This window comes from Bombina bombina, chromosome 3 (genome assembly GCF_027579735.1).
Source record: "Bombina bombina isolate aBomBom1 chromosome 3, aBomBom1.pri, whole genome shotgun sequence".
Taxonomy (NCBI): domain Eukaryota; kingdom Metazoa; phylum Chordata; class Amphibia; order Anura; family Bombinatoridae; genus Bombina; species Bombina bombina.
Genome location: NC_069501.1, coordinates 985,339,167 through 985,355,981, shown reverse-complemented (window position 1 = coordinate 985,355,981; position 16,815 = coordinate 985,339,167). Strand labels below are relative to the sequence as shown.

Sequence of the window (16,815 nt, the reverse complement as noted above, 5' to 3'; positions counted from 1 at the left end):
ATAATTTTAATTTGAGGGCATGTCCACCACATGTGGAGGTATGTACCCCTTTCCTGACAACCTCTATAGCAGTGATTTGACCCATTTTGAGAGAAGTGGCTTGTTTTCTCAGGTGGGAGATACCATCTAAAGGCTGTCTTTATAAAATTTTCTCGCAGGTCGGCGTTAATCAAACCCCTACTAGTATCAAACATCACCTGCTCCCATTGTTCCCTTGATAGATTCAGTCCAGTATCATGCCCCCACTTGGTCAGCAGCGCCGAGATGCTCGGCTCTGCGGCTGTCTGTAAGGCTATATATAGTTTTGATATCAGCTGTCTCTGTCTGTCTGGAGCAGTGCAAATCCGCTCCAAGGGGGTCATTGTCTGAGCTGTCCAAGGGTAGCAGTAGCTCTGCACCGCCGAGGAGAGCTGTAGGTATAGGAACCAATGCAATTTCAATGGCTGTATTTTGTCTTGTAGTTGAGAATACGTCTGTATATGCCTGCCCTCCAGAAAATCTGCCACCCTGTAGAGTCCCTTATTGAGCCACTTCCCCACCTGTATACGAATCTCAGGTGGAAGTAAAGCTCCTACCGGCTTAATGCCTGTGCTTGCCGGCATCAGTTTCAGAGTGCCTGTGAGAGATCTCCAAATCTTGATAGTGTCAGTCATGGCCAGTGATCTAAAGCTTTGGTCATCTAGTGAATGCCCCACTTCCCATAAAGCATCAGCAGGGCAGTCATACCCCCCCAAACCTGCCTCTATCTGGGTCCAAAGGATCTTAGGGTTATTTTGGTTTAGTAAAGAGGTCTGGGCGAGTCTGGCTGCGTAGTAATAATCTAATAAATTCGGTAGGCCCACCCCCCCTAATTGTCTGTGTCTGGATAACGTACGGGAGGCTATTCTCGCTTTTCTGTCCTGCCTTAGGAAGTTGTTAAGAGACGATTGCAATTTAAGCAATTCTGGTTTAGGTATCATCATGGGTAAAGTTCTAAAAAGATACAGAATCCTGGGCAGGATATTCATTTTAATAGCAGAGAGTCTCCCATACCAGGAAAAGTTATAGGTTTTCCATTTCTTGAGGTCTTTGTCTATGGTCTTGTAGAGAGGGGCGTAGTTTAAGTTATGTAAGGAGTGATATGATTCCGCTATTTTGATACCTAGATATGTTATCGATTTTTTGGCCCATGTGAACTCAAAGTTGGCTTCTATTATTTTTTTTGTATGTGTTGGGAGAGATAAGGGTAGCGCCTCGCTTTTCTCTAAGTTGATCTTGTAACCTGACACCAGTGAGAAGTCATGGAGCGTCTGGTAAAGGTTAGGGAGAGATATCAAGGGTCTAGTTATGGTTAATAGAACGTCATCTGCAAAAAGCGATATTTTGTATTCCAAGTCCCCCACCCTCACCCCAGAGATGTCAGGATTTTGTCTTATGGCTGCCGCTAGTGGCTCTATGCAGAGGGCAAAGAGTAGTGGGGACAGGGGACACCCCTGCCTTGTGCCACTAAGGATCTGAATGGGTCTGGACTGAAAACCCGCCGCTCTAATGACTGCCGTTGGGGTAGAGTAGATTCCCCTTATCGCCTTCATAAATGCCCCACTAAATCCCATCTCCGTCAAGATCGTGGTCATGTAGGTCCAGTCTATCCTGTCGAACGCCTTCTCCGCATCCAGCGAGAGGAGCAGAGAAGGCGTCCCTGTGGTCTTTAAGTAGTCCACTAGTGTAATGGTCCTCCTAACATTATCGGGAGCCTCCCTTTCTGAAATAAACCCCACTTGGTCTGGGTGGACCAAATGTGGTGCTATTTTCCTAAGCCTATTTGCTAGTATTTTCGTGAGAATTTTAACATCCTGATTTATCAGGGATATTGGTCTATAACTTTGACACTTCTCTGGATTTTTACCTGGCTTAGGGATTACTACTATCTTGGCCCTTAGGAGATCTGTCGGTATTTCTCTACCTCCCATGACATCGTTGCAAAATTTCTGTAGGTGTGTGACTAGATCTGTCTTGAAAATTTTGTAATATTCTGCCGGGTAGCCGTCAGGCCCCGGTGCCTTGCCTAATTTCAGGTCCTTAATTGCCAGGAGGATTTCCCCTATCGAGATGTCAGCGTTCAGATCATCATTATCCTGTGTGGAGAGTCTAGGAAGTTTGGCCCTGTCTAGTAGTCGTCTTAGGGTCTCCTTAGTCTGTGGCGTATGTTTCACCTGTTTCCCATCATAGAGGGAGGAATAATAGTCAGCAAAAGTGTCGGCTATCTTCTGTGGATGGGATGTGCGATCCCCATCCGGTTTTTGCAGTACTGGAATGGCGAAGTTTCTAACCCTCTCTCTCAATTTGTGGGCCAAGTACCTATCCGGTTTGTTAGAGTAGAGGTAGTAGTGGGCCTTTAATGTCTGTATTGCCCTGACTGAGTGGGAATCTAGTATTTTGGTCAAGTCCTTTCTCTTAGCTTGAAGGGTCTTAAATACCGTAGGGGAGAGTGTTTGCTGGTGTCTTTTCTCCAGTCCCTCAATCTCTGCCTGGAGTTTCTGTTTAATCTCTAGTGTTTTCTTAATGGCTCTTGTCTTTGCTTTGATAAGTAGTCCCCTAATAAATGTTTTATGGGCTGCCCAGGTATTAATAGGGTTAGACGTAGAGCCCTCATTCACCGACCAATATTCACCTAATGCCTTAGACATAGCCGTGTGAGTATGTTGAGGTTTAATTGTTATCGGGTCAAAGGTCCACAACCTCTGTCTGTTTAAATTTAAGATACCTGTCAGTTCAATCTGTACTAGTGAGTGGTCAGACCACACACAGGAATGTATGGATGAGGTGACTATATTTGGCAATAAGGTCTGGCTGAGAAAGATATAGTCTAATCTCGAGTATGTTTTGTGGGCATGGGAGTAGATTGTATAGTCCGTCGTCCTACCGTATTTAGCTTCCCATGAGTCTAGGATATTATGCGTGGCTAGGGAGTCCCTAATGGATTTCGCTATATTATTGTGCCTCTGTTGTTTATTAGTCACTTTGAGTCCTGGTCCTGTTTTGTGTGGGGTCAGGGATATATTAAAGTCTCCAGCTAGGATAATCCTGGACTGTGACCATTGTGTTAGTAGATGCGATATGTGTTTGAAAAAAAGAGTCTTGTTTCTCATTAGGGGCATAGACATTACAGATAGTAACCGGAGTATTCTGTATAGTTCCTCTGACAATAAGATACCTGCCTTCTGGGTCCATTATAGTTTCCTCAGTGAGGAATTGAAGCGAATGATGAATTAAAATAGATACCCCCCTCTTTTTTGTGTCAGTAGTCGAATGATAGTGTATGGGAAATTGTTTGGACCAGTACTTAGGGATCACCTTCTCAATAAAATGGGTTTCTTGTAGCATTATGACCTCGGCTTTCATTCTAGTATATTGGGTAAGGGCAGTTCTACGTTTAACTTCCGAGTTCAGACCTCTCACATTGTGTGAGATTATTCTAAGTTTTTGGGTCATTACATGAAACTTACTCTCTCTGTGTCTATAGCGGGACCACCTTCCTTCCTATCTATATATCTTGTACCACATAAAAAAAAAAAAACAGAAACATTTTAAAACCATACTTAGCATGATAGAGTAATATTTTAACTGCTGTAGTGCAAAAGTATTGAGTGTCTGGGCCTGGCGCCCATGCACCCCATTCAAGCATAGTGCAATAACAACTTACCAAATAGGCATAACAATCGTGCAATAAATATCAAACAAATAACCTATAATTCTTTGTGTGTAAATAATAGGTAGGCAGCCTGAGATATTTAAGGTACCATCCTCTTTTGTATAGTTGGCCTTCTAACTTGGGAAACTTTTTTTAAATTTCCATAACAAAAGTCCAGATCATGTCTTTTCCCCCTCCCTTTAAACCCGTATGTCCATAGTGTCTTTGGGGGTTATGGTTCTTGATTTGGGTTTTCTCTGGCCTTTTGGCTACTGCAGTCGGCCTCTGCTGCCTATGTGTCTAATACCATGTCTCTCACTATACAGAGGGGGGAAGACAGCTGGGTCTAGCCTAAGGCACACAGTTCAACAAGAGTCCCACCTGTGGAGAGAAGGGTCAGTATAGTACTTATCTGAGTAGAGTCTCGTCTTGGTATCTGAAGAATTTCTGTCCTTCTTCAAGTTTTTTGCTTCTTCTTAGTGACCTGTGACCAATTTCAAGTTCTGGAGTGGGCGCTTGATGTATTCAGTTTCCCTTCCTCCCCTCGATGTGATTCTGGGGATGGTCGGGGGGAGTCTAGGCCAAGATGTTGGCATATTTCAGGTATATCCTTTGGGTCTTTGATTGTAAAGGTCACCCCATTCTGAATGATGTTAAGGGCGAAAGGGAATCCCCACCGGTAGGGGATCTGGTTTTTCCTTAATAGCTGTGTAAGTGGTCGCAAAGCACCCCTCTTCTGAAGCGTCTTCAGACATAGGTCCTGGAAAAACTGGACCACCGAGCCCTGGAACTTGAAGGTCGGGTTCTTTCTTGAGGCGGCCAATATTGCCTCTTTTTCTCTGAAGCGAAACATTCGGACAATTACATCTCTTGGAGGGGCATCCCCCTTGGGCTTTGCTCTTAGAGCCCTATGGGCCCTTTCCATCTGGAATAAATGATCTTCAGATTGCCCAGTTATTGCTTGGAAGAGCTGGGTCAGATATCTTTCCAAATCACCAGGAGACACGGATTCGGGGATCCCTTTCAGTCGGATGTTGCATCTGCGACTCCGGTTTTCCAGATCCTCCATCCGCTCTTGGATTGCATCTAGCTCTAATTGTTGTGAGGCCACTTGTTGAGATAATGTAGAAACCTCGTCGAGTGTAGAGGCTTCATTGTCTTCTAATGTTGCTACCCTGTTGCCTAAGTCTTGGACATCTTGTTTAATGTCAGCTAGACTGCTGGTGACTGACTGTTGCATAGTGTCCATCTTTTCCAAGAGCTTCTCAAAATTGGATGATATATATTGCTTGGATACCAAGTGTTTGATGTCTGCTTTAGTGATAGGTGTCAAATCATCCATATTGGAGGTGCTATTGGTGTCCGAATCTGCTTCCTCCTCCGGGTCCTTAATTGCAGTCTCTATTTGCTTGTCACCCTTAGCTGGTTTAAAGAAAAGATTTGCAGAGGTCATTTTACTTCCTGCAGCAGACTTGGGTGGTTTTCTTTGAGACATGATAGAGGTAGAAAGAGATGTTGTCTCAGCTAAGATGGGGTTATTCCCTAGGCAATAGCGGTATAGGTCTACAATCAATATTGGCGGTAATCTAGGGCAGGCCAGGAGAGAGCCTATCTCCTTCCCAGAAAGGATTAAAGTCTCAATTTATTTTCTGACTTCCAGCCCCGTTTATAATGGCATCTGAGGGATGATCGATAGTGTGTCTAAGGGAATAAAGATGTCTGTGTTCCCCTGTGTTGTAACATTTAATTGCCAGTTTCCCTTTGTCCTGCAGCCCTAGGTTCATGCATCTCTGCCGGGACTGTAGTTCATGAACTCACTATTCAATTTCCCCATATAAGGGACAGTCCTGCCCCGGCCAGGTATGTTATCAGCAGAATATATTTTGGGCTTCTGCTATGGGTCTGATACAGTAAATGGTTGCCGCATGTCCCCTTATTTAGCCGGGTCTACCCGACTGTGCATGTCCTTTAACCCTCGGGGTTACTTGTGGTGACCGGGAGTTCAGGGCCTCTTCTCTATTGTGATCTCTCACTTATTATGGTTCCCGTTGTCCTCTCCTCTATACCCTGCCTTTCAGTGTGAACTCACCCGGTCCGGAGTACAGTCCACAGCGTAAGCGCTGTCATGGTAGGCTGCAGCAGGGGTCCGGAATGCCATTCTAACATTCAGGCCTTCCTCGAGGCTGTTAAAGATGGCGGCTGGTCTCCTACCCGGCTCACCTCCGGGAGCGTGTAACGGCTATAGCTGGCGTTTGAGTTTGTAGTCTGCAGCCGGATCTGGTGTAGGGGACCCAGCGTTCACTCCCCTCACTTGTCTGCCTCTCTGGTGGGTAATGGTGATCAATTTAGGTAATTTAAATACACTCTTTGCACGGAGCTGTTTGCCTATGCGTCCTACATGGCGCTCCCTCAGGCTCCGCCCCAGAATTTTTGTTTTAAAAGATAGATAATCCATTTATTACCCAATTCCCTAGTTTTGCATAACCAACACAGTTATATGAATACACTTTTTTTTTTTTTTTTTTTTTAATTCATTTTTATTGATTTTCCAAACAGGGTTAACAAGTATACATAGTATTTTCACATAGTATATGTACAGCACATACAAAACCTATTGGTTATAACAACTGTTCCTCTAAGGATGAGGCTGTACTTTTTAATCTGTTTATTGTGTCCATTGTCAACTTACTTCGAAACTTATTCCTGAGATAGGGAATCTTTAAGGGATTCCGCCTTTAGGGGATACAATGAGTTCTTGCATGGGAAAGGAATTGGGAAAACCTTACATTTATAATTGAAAAGGAAAAAAGAAACAACTTGTCAAACAAAAACATAGTAACAACAATAACAACTGGAAATAAATACACTTTTGACCTCTGTGATTATCTTGTATCTAAGCCTCGGCAAACTGCCCCCTTACTTCAGTTCTTTTGACAGACATGCATTTTAGCCAATCAGTGCTGGCTCATAGGAACTCCACGTGCGTGAGCACAGTGTTATCTATATGAAACACATGAACTAACACTCTCTAGTGATGGAAAAACTGTCAAAATGCTCTGAGAAGAGGCGGACTTCAATGGCTTAGAAATTAGCATATGAACCTCCTAGGTTTAGCTTTCAACTAAGAATACCAAGAGAACAAAGCAAAATTGGTGATCAAAGTAAATTGGAAAATTGTTTTAAATGACATGCCCTATCTGATTCATGAAAGTTTATTTTGGACTAGACTGTCCCTTTAAGATCATGGGGAAATAAACCTCTTTCATGGATTGGTAGAATCAATGCGATTAAAAATTATTCTGCTGCCTAAGTTTCCATATTTATTCCAGGCTTTATCAATCTCACTCACAGATGAACTGATCTTCAATTTTTCAAAATATGGTGAATTCATTTATAGCCACAAATGACCTTGTGTAGCTTCTGCTACTTTGTTTCGCTCTAAAGAGTTGGGTGGATTGGGAGTCCCTAATTGGTTGCACTACAGAGTAACCACTTTCCTCACTACGTTAGTTGATTGGTGTAAAAATGCACCAGACAGAGAACGGATACAATTTGAACATGATTTGATACACAGTAATCAATTAGGAAGTGTTGGCTTCCCCCAAGTGAGAGAGATCTTCTTCCTCCTCCTATGACGATGCAAGAGACCTCTAAAATATGGGATACATATATTAGGAAATTTAAACAAATTTCTACCATACCATCACCCTTAAAGGGACATTGTTCATTATATTTGTCTTTGCATAAATGTTTTGCCGATGATCCATTTATATAGCCCATCTGGGAGTGTTTTTGTAAAAATGTATAGTTTTGCTTATTTTTTTTTTATTTATTTTTTTAAATAACATTGTGCTGATTTTAAGACTCCTAACCAAGCCCCAAAGTTTTAGATGTTTACTGAAGTCTACAGACTCCTGGTTGTGTAATGGTTCTTTTCATATGCAGGGGAGGGGGAGAGTGTCTGCTCTTCCTGCTTTCCCAGCCCCTTTCAGTGGGTGTCCCAGCCTAACCTCATCAACAGTGCTAAACTGTGAGCTTCTAAGTAAGTTTAAAAAAAAAAATTATACTGGGTTTTTATATCAGTTTCTGTGCATATTCTTCTTTATAGTAGTGTCTATTACATGCAGTTATATGAAAATGAATGTGTATACTGTCCCTTTAAACATAATGCGCCAATAAACAACATACATAGATAAATACCATGCTACACACTAATTCACAAAAAGAAACTGAAGCCTTAAAGGGACACTGAACCCAATTTTTTTTCTTTTGTGATTCAGATAGAGCATGCAATTTTAAGCAACTTTCTAATTTACTCCTATTATCTATTTTTCCTTGTTCTCTTGCTATCTTTATTTGAAAAAGAAGGCATCTAAGCTATTGTTGGTTCAGTACCCTGGACAGCACTTGTTTATTGGACTGTTAAATTTAATCCACCATTTAGCAAGAACAACCCAGGTTGTTGACCAAAAATGGTCCAGCATCTAAACTTACATTCTTGCTTTTCAAATAAAGATACCAAGAGAATTAAGAAAATTTGATAATAGGAGTAAATTAGAAAGTTGCTTAAAATTGCATACTCTATCTGAATCACAAAAGAAAAAAATTGGGTTCAGTGTCCCTTTAAATTGAAATCATTGATATAGTTGGACCCAGATTTGAGAATTGGTACACATATTTACAACTATCAAATTCCCTTACCACTCATAAACCCCTTTTTGCTGCCCACTTACAAGTTTTGAAAATATATGCTATCCCCCCACCCCGAACAAAGGGATTCTCTCATTAACCTATAAACACACTTTACTATCCTACTCTATGTCACTTCCCTCTTATGTGAGTAAATGGGAATAAGAGATTGACACAACCCTAACTTTCACAAATAAGTAACTGCAAATAAGTAGATTTCCAGCCTCCAGGAGAAATTAAGACCTTTATTTCTTTTTTACAGGGTCCATGTAACAAACGACAACGTTTCAAACCACACACTGGTTCTTAATCATGTGACATGAGACATGAGACATGATTAAGAACCAGTGTGTGGTTTGAAACGTTGTCGTTTGTTACATGGACCCTGTAAAAAAGAAATAAAGGTCTTTTAATTTCTCCTGGAGGCTGGAAATCTACTTATTTGCAATTATACATTGGGACCTGGCTAGTCCTGCTCCTTGCCACAGGAAAGGAAAAGAAAAAAGGTGCTGTATCCCACACTCTCATTCACAAATAAGTAAATCATCCTCATCGGTGTCTGTATTGGTGATGAATATTACATTTCTATGCAGACGGTATTATACGCCAGCTTGCTTGCATCCTCTTCTCCCTGAGATTCCTGCAGAATGTTTATATAGGGGTACCCCCGCACATATATGGTGGTCATGCCCTGTTGCTAGGACTTTCTGGCTCTCAATTAAAGGGACATTCTAGCCAAACACTTTCTTTCATGCTTTAGAAAGAGCATGCTATTTTAAACAGTTTTCTAATTTACTTCTGTTATTTCATTTGCTTCATTCTCGTGATATACTTGGTTGAAAAGCATATCTAGATATGCTCAGTATCTGCTGATTGGTGGCTGCACATAGATGCCTCTTGTTATTGGCTCACCCATGTGCATTGCTATTTCTTCAACAAGGGATATCTAAAGAATGAAGCAAATTAGGTAATAGAAGTAAATTGGAATGTTGTTTAAAATTGTATTCTCTATCTAAATCTTGAAAGAAATATTTTGGGTTTCATGACCCTTTAAGTCAGAAATTGAGGAGGCATTATCTATACAAATACTTTTCAACATTTGGCCATTTCTCTTCAATAAATACCCCAAGATAAAATGTAAATTACGGTTAACATTACTATTGTATTAAACTCTGCAAAAAAGTAAATACATATGCATTGGGAAAAAATTACACTAGCAAATATTACAACTTGGGCAGAAAGATTGTAACACAGAAAAATATCGCTTTACACAGAATAAAAGTCTGGGAAGAATACCTAAATAAAAAAGACAATGACAACCTTTTCAAGTATTTTTAAATAGTTTTATTGAATCTTTAATAGAAACAAGGTCAGAATTTATTTCTTACGATTGTAAACATTTTCATGTTTTTCGTACAACATAAACTTAATTTATTGTGCTCTGAGACAAAAATGTAACATTCTGTATTCCATTATGTACATTAATGATTTTTTTTCTTTAAAGGGACAATCTACGCCAGAATTGTTATTATTTAAAAAGATAGATAATCCCTTTATTACCCATTCCATAGTTTTGCATAACAAATGCTGTTAAATTAATATAGTTTTTACCTCTGTGATTACCTTGTATCTAAGCCTCTGCAGACTGCACACTTATTTCAGTTCTTTTGACAGACTTGCATTTTAACCAATCAGTACTGACTCCTAGCTAACTCCGTGGGCATGTGCACAATGTTATTTTTATGGCACAAATGAACTAACGCCCGCTAGTTGTGAACATGTATAAATGCATTCAGATAAGAGGCGGCCTTCAAGGGCTAAAAAAAAATACCATATGAACCTCCTAGGTTTAGCTTTCAACTAAGAATACCAACAGAACAAAGCAAAATTGATGATAAAAGTAAACTGGAAAGTTGTTTAAAATGACATGCCCTATCCGCATCGTTAAAGTTTATTTTTTACTAGACTGTCCCTTTAACCCCTTAGTGACCAGACCACTTTTCCATTTGTTGACCATTTGGGACCAGGGCTATTTTTACATTTCTACGGTGTTTGTGTTTAGCTGTAATTTTCCTCTTACACTTTTTTTTTTTTTTTTTTTACTGTACCCACACATATTATATAGCGTTTTTCTCGCCATTAAATGGACTTTCTAAAGATACCATTATTTTTATAATATCTTTTAATTTACTATAAAAAATGTTATAAAATATGATGAAAAAAATCGAAAAAAACACTTTTTCTAACTTTGACCCCCAAAATATGTTACACATAAACAACCATGCTAAATAGTTTCTAAATGTTGTCCTGAGTTTAGAAATACCCAATGTTTACAAATTTTTTTACAAATTTTTTTTTTTGCACTTTTTCACAAACTTTAGGTTTCTCACTGAATTATTAACAAACAGCTTGTGCAATTGTGGCACAAATGGTTGTAAATGCTTCTCTGGGATCCCCTTTGTTCAGAAATAGCAGACCTATATGGCTTTGGCATTGCTTTTTGGTAATTAGAAGGCCGCAAAATGCCGCTGCGCACCACACTTGTATTATGCCCAGAAATTAAGGGGTTAATTAGGTAGCTTCTAGGGTTAATTTTAGCTTTAGTGTAGAGATCAGCTTCCCACCTGACACATCCCACCCCACAGTTGTCGGCGCCATCTTAAGTACTAGCAGAAAGTCTGCCAGTACTAAAATAAAAGTTTTTTTGTTTTTTTTCCCCAGTTCTGCAGTGTTGGACCCCCCCTCAATAGCTCTCTAACCCTCCGCCATCTTGGACAGCTGCCAGTACCCAGTTTGCTGAAAAAAACTATTTTTAATATTTTTTTTATCTTAAAAATAAATTTTCTGTAGTGTAGCTGCCCCCCTCAATTCCCTTCCCCCTCACAGATCCCTTGCCAAATATTGATTTCCCCCCTCTCACTCTACAGGACTACTTACTAGGTAAATGATAAGGGGTGCGTTATCCCGCCCCCCGCGCACAGGATCCGGATGTTAACCACCGATGGGCCGCCCACCCACCTCCCTGCTGCTGCTCCCACCCACCAACAATCAGCACCATCGATGGCTGATGCAGAGTGGCCCTCTCTGCGTCGGTGTGTAAACAAAGGGTATCGCAGTGATGCCTCAATATCGAGGCATCGCTGCAATACCCTGAGAGCAGCTGGAAGAGATAGCAATAGCTTCCAGCTCTCCTTTTCACAGAGGCCGTACTAGGTACGCCCATTGTCATTAACTGACAGTTTTTGCAGGACATACCTGGTATGTCCTCTGTCATTAAGGGGTTAATTATTCTCTGCCACTTGTTGAAGTTATGTATACCAATTTCAAACCGCTGAAGTTTCTATTGCACATTGTATATCATTTGTATACATTTAATAAAGCTTTATTTAAAAATAAAAAAAACCAATTTGCTCACTATAATGTTAATGGGACAGTCTACTCCAAAATTGTTATTGTTTAAAAAGATAGATAATCCCTTTATTACCCATTCCCCAGTTTTGCACAGCCAAGTATCTAAGCCTCTATGGACAGCACCACCCACCATTTGTTTTACAAATTAATCCAGTTATGGACAGATATGTAGAAGGGATAGCCTTGAGAAGTTGGCAGGAGCATTTCAAGATTTAAGTGCTAAATTGCGTGAAAAGGGGCAAAATAAATATTGACCGCATATTCCAAAATAGTTTCATTACACATAAACTGATCATTTTATATAACCATTTCAAGCTGTTTACTTTCCCTTTTTAAATACCCATTTTCATCCAAGTGTATTGCTACAATCCTACATTTTAGAAATATTTGAAATATGTTTTATTTAATATAAGCTTCAAGGACTATTATTATGAATATACTTTAAATAGGATTTGTAGGATTTCTACAAAGAGAGTGAACAAAATATCTTGCCATTTGTATCATATGTGACAGAATATGTGCAGAAAAGCAATGTGAACATTTAGTTTTCTATATATAACCAATAGCATGCATGTTCAAGGTTATGACCTGGATCCAGTATTTTCTTTGCTCCAACACTCTCTTTTCTTGCAGACATCTGTCCTCCTGTGGCATCCTCATGACCAGAGTTTCCAAAGGGATCATACAAGATATAAGTAATCACCAAGTTCAACACTGTCGTAGCTTTTTGGGCTTTGCTGGACCACTGACAAACAGAAGGAAAGAGTACTCTGAGCGAAGAATAATTGGGTATAATGACTGCATCCAAGGCCTTATAGCTAATAATTTCCTTTCCATTCTGCTCTTATGCTTTTTGTGATTTAATATTAAAAGCTTAGATTTCGTAAAGGGACAGTGTACTGTAAAATTGTTTTCTCCTTAATGTGTTTCCAATTACCAGCTGCAGAGTATAAACTATATAGGTATGTTTTTGTATATGAAATAGTTGTTTCTGCTAACTGAAACCACAGCCCAATGGACTGATCCTGTAGGGAGAGAATACCTCATTATCTAATTATTTACACAAACTCCTCCTTCTCTTCTTTATTACTGTTTTAAATAAAGGCCAATACTTAGTAAGAACAATGGAAAATTTTAAATTACTTAATTTAAGGTTCATATACAGAGATGGCAGAAGCTCTGTTTTGTTCCAAGAAAAGGTCACAATTTAAGGCTGTAGGAAAGGACATTTAATCTCATCTCCTGCAACGTAAACTTTTTTTTTTTCACTGTAAGAGCAATCAAATTGTGGAATTCATTACCTAAGGAGGTAGTAAATGTCAATACCTTAAATGCATTTAAAAATAGTTCAGATACATGTCTGTCTAGAAACCAAATTCAGGGATTTGATTGCTTGTGTTAAATGGGTCACATTTTTAATGGGATTAATTTAAACTCAAAGTGGAGCTTTTTTAGTATCATAAAATAAGTATCTCGAGATTTATGCAAGTTGAACTTGATGGACATCTCTTTTTTCTTTTTTTTTTCCCTACCTCAACTAATATGTTACTATGTAGTACACTGGCAGGGGGGACAAAATATTAAATCTTGGCATCATTTTTTTTTTGTTTTTTTTTTTATTAACCTATCCATAGTAAATAAAATGTGGGCATTATCAATTTTTTTTTTTTGTTGAATGACTTTCAGTACTAATATAGTTCCTGATATCTAGGTACTCCATGCAAGAGATGTATGAGGTGGTATCTAATGTTGAAGAATATAAATTGTTTGTACCCTGGTGCAAAAAGTCCACAGTAATCTCCAAGCGCACAGGATATGCCAAAGCACAGCTGGAAGTTGGCTTCCCACCCATCATTGAACGCTACACCTCTATACTTACACTTGTGCGTCCTCATCTTGTAAAGGTGAGATATGACTACAGATGATTGTTTAGTTATATTACGGCAATGTTGATCCACTTGTTAAAATATTGCTTGCAAATCTTAGGTGTTTGTGAAGTTCATATTGAGGGTGGCAGTTTGGCCATTAAAGGGACAGTCAACACCAGAAACGATTCGCGGATTAAAGAAAAAAGTGAAAATTCAGAACAATTGTAAAAATAGCAACTCCAATATACTAAATACATACTAGTTTTGTTGGCAGCTTTGTGTTTTAGCGCTGTTCTGAATTTTCACTTTTTTCTTTTGTCCATTATTTTTGCCATAGGGGTAGTCTGTATTATTTCCTTCTAAATACAGGGAGAGTCCACAGCTGCTTTCATTACTTGTGGGAATACAGAATCTGGTCACCAGGAAGCAAAGACACCCCAGCCACAGGCTTAAATACCTCCCACACTTCCCTCATCCCCGAGTCATTATTTTCCTTTAGTCACAGGAGGTTGGCAAAGAAGTGTCAGAAGATATGAAGGATAGTACTCTTCGAGATGGTTCTGGAGTTTTAAATAGTCTTGTCAGCCTCTCAGTGAGAGCATTGATGAAAGTTAGAGTCTGGAGATGAAGGGAGAGTCTTTCTGCGAAACCATCCAGACTCATATTAACAGCTCCTTAAAGGGACACTGAACCCAAATTTTCTCTTTCGTGATTCAGATAGAGCATGAAATTTTAAGCAACTTTCTAATTTACTCCTATTATCAAATTTTCTTTATTTGAAATGCAAGAATGTAAGTTTAGATGCCGGGCCATTTTTGGTGAACAACCTGGGTTGTTCTTGCTGATTGGTGGATAAATTCATCCACCAATAAAAAAGTGCTGTCCAGAGTCTCAACCAAAAAAACCAACTTAGATGCCTTCTTTTTCAAATAAAGATAGCAAGAGAATGAAGAAAAATTGACAATAGGAGTAAATTAGTAAGTTGCTTAAAATGGCATGCTCTATCTGAATCATGAAAGAAAAAATTTGGGTTCAGTGTCCCTTTAAGCAATCAGCGTTGACGAGTTTTGCTGCCTGCTTTCTTCACTCAAGTACATGTCAGAAGCGCTGCTACAATCTGTCAAACTTAAAGGACCGTGTCGCTGTTCCACGGCACAGATTCCGGTAAGATCGTTTCATTTTTTATAACACATGTTAACGATAGAAGACAGGGTCTCAGTGGGACTCCTTTATCTTTATGGAATCAAGAGCTAATATCTCCTGAGGGGGGATTATTGAACAGTGGGGTCTTGTTAATTGCTTGCTCATAGGCTGATACGGAACATACAGGTTCTAGAGCTGCGCAGTTTTATTAAGCTGGCGCGCTTTTCCTTGGCAGGGGGCAGCCCTGCATGAGGCACGTGACTGAAAGTAGTTACGTCTTATTTTCCATTTTTGATTCCTGACCGAGTGGCTGCGGAGAAGAGTTGATTTCTCTGTCTGGGTCATAGGAGGTGGTGAGTGTCCTAGCCATTGGGGGTTTAAGGTGCCAGTTTTTTTGGCTACAAATTTTAATTAGAATTTATGGAGGATTCTGATATTCTAGAGGTTTCCTCTGATACAGATTTTGATACCTGCGTATGTTGTGAGGAGGCCTGGGTAGACCAGCCCGCTCAATTATGCTCCGTATGCTGCAATAGGGTGTTCTCTTCAAACAATGTTGAGATGTTAGAGACCACTGAGCCGTCTACCTCTGAGGATTCCTCGTCCCGTGAGGTGCGTTCTCTAGAATCTTCTCCTACACATGCAGTTCCCCTAAGTAGGGGTGGACAGATAGGGGAACTGCATTAGCATGCTGAGCTAAGTACCATTACTCCTTCGTCTGAAGGAGACTTTTTTCCACCGGAAGTTACTGTGCACTTTTGCATGGCCATCTCTATGGCTTTAGCTAGTTTGCTTCTTCCCGCTACGTGCAAGCGAAGGGTTAATCCGTGCTCTCCTACCCATGGGCCGTTGTGTAAAATGACAATTGTGCCCGATCAGTCATCTGGGGATGCAGTTCCCTCTGAGGCTTTAGAGGTAGAACCTCCGGGGTCAGAGTCGCCTGATTTGACTCCTCCGACTTAGGAGGATTTGGCATTTAGATTTAGAATGGCATGCCTGCGTTTACTTCTGAGAGAGGTTTGGGCGATGTTGGTTCCCAGTCCTGATCCGTCAGGTGGATCTCATTCCTCTAAATCAGATAACATTCTTGCTTAGACGACTGGAGAGGGTTGGAGCTTCTTCTTTTTCGTCTATATGTATATAATTATAGAATCCCAATCCCTAGCTCTATGGGGGGTTGTGTTGTATAACAGGCAGGACCTGTTTGATTTAGTTTGCACACCCTTTTTGACGCCCCTTTTTGTGCTTTTTAACTATATCATTTCTAATCCGTTTCGGATAGTTTTTGTTTTAGAGCTCGGGGTTCTTGTGGAAACTCTTTTTAGGAAGAAATTTTGTCACTTGGGTTGTTTTTGGTTGTATCGACTTTGATGGCCGTGATGGTTGGAGTCTTCCGATTGTCAGTATATTTATGAAAATCTTAGTAGTGCTATCCAAATAACCTACTCTGCCACATACAGTAATAATAAATGTTTATTTTAAATGCTTGCACAGGGAATATGAATAGACCGGTCCGGTCGCCAACGGCGACCTAAATTTCTTGCGGGCAAGTAAAATTTTTAACTTACCAGCCCGAGCGGCGACCTGACATTTTAATCAGGATAAAAGAAGAAATAATAAAAAATGTCAAATTGCCTTTCACATATGCGCACACACGGAAAAGGAGGGTAGAAAGGGGAGGTTCTTTCTGTTAAATGCATTCAAAGACCTCCCCTTATCTCCATGGCTCTTGGTCTCTTCCTTGTCAGTTGATACTTCCCACCCCTAAAGTTGTCTGCGCGGGAAGACATCCTGCTAGAGCGGTGAGTGTTTCTTCTCTGTGTATGAATGAAGTATGGCTTAAAGTGACTATATAGTTATGGTAGGCAGCTTGCTCACGTACATTATGCTGACGTACTCCATGGTCCTCTGCAGTACTTCAGCACAATGTACACGAGCAAGCTGCCTACCATAACAATATAGAGCAGTGCACAATTTTTCTGGATGCTATTAATGCTCCAAAAACTGACTTTACCAATTAGTAGAGAACATACC

The 16,815-nt window shown here is 40.1% G+C and overlaps 1 protein-coding gene across 1 annotated transcript in view; it reads left to right on the top strand.

Moving 5' to 3' along the window:
- COQ10A (coenzyme Q10A) overlaps window positions 1–16,815 on the top strand; it is a 103,976-nt gene that overhangs the window by 25,313 nt on the left and 61,848 nt on the right. Inside the window, exons 2-3 of the mRNA XM_053708095.1 lie at window positions 12,404–12,559; window positions 13,482–13,674. Coding sequence (XP_053564070.1) covers window positions 12,404–12,559; window positions 13,482–13,674 — 349 coding nt within the window. The remainder of the gene's footprint in view (window positions 1–12,403; window positions 12,560–13,481; window positions 13,675–16,815) is intronic.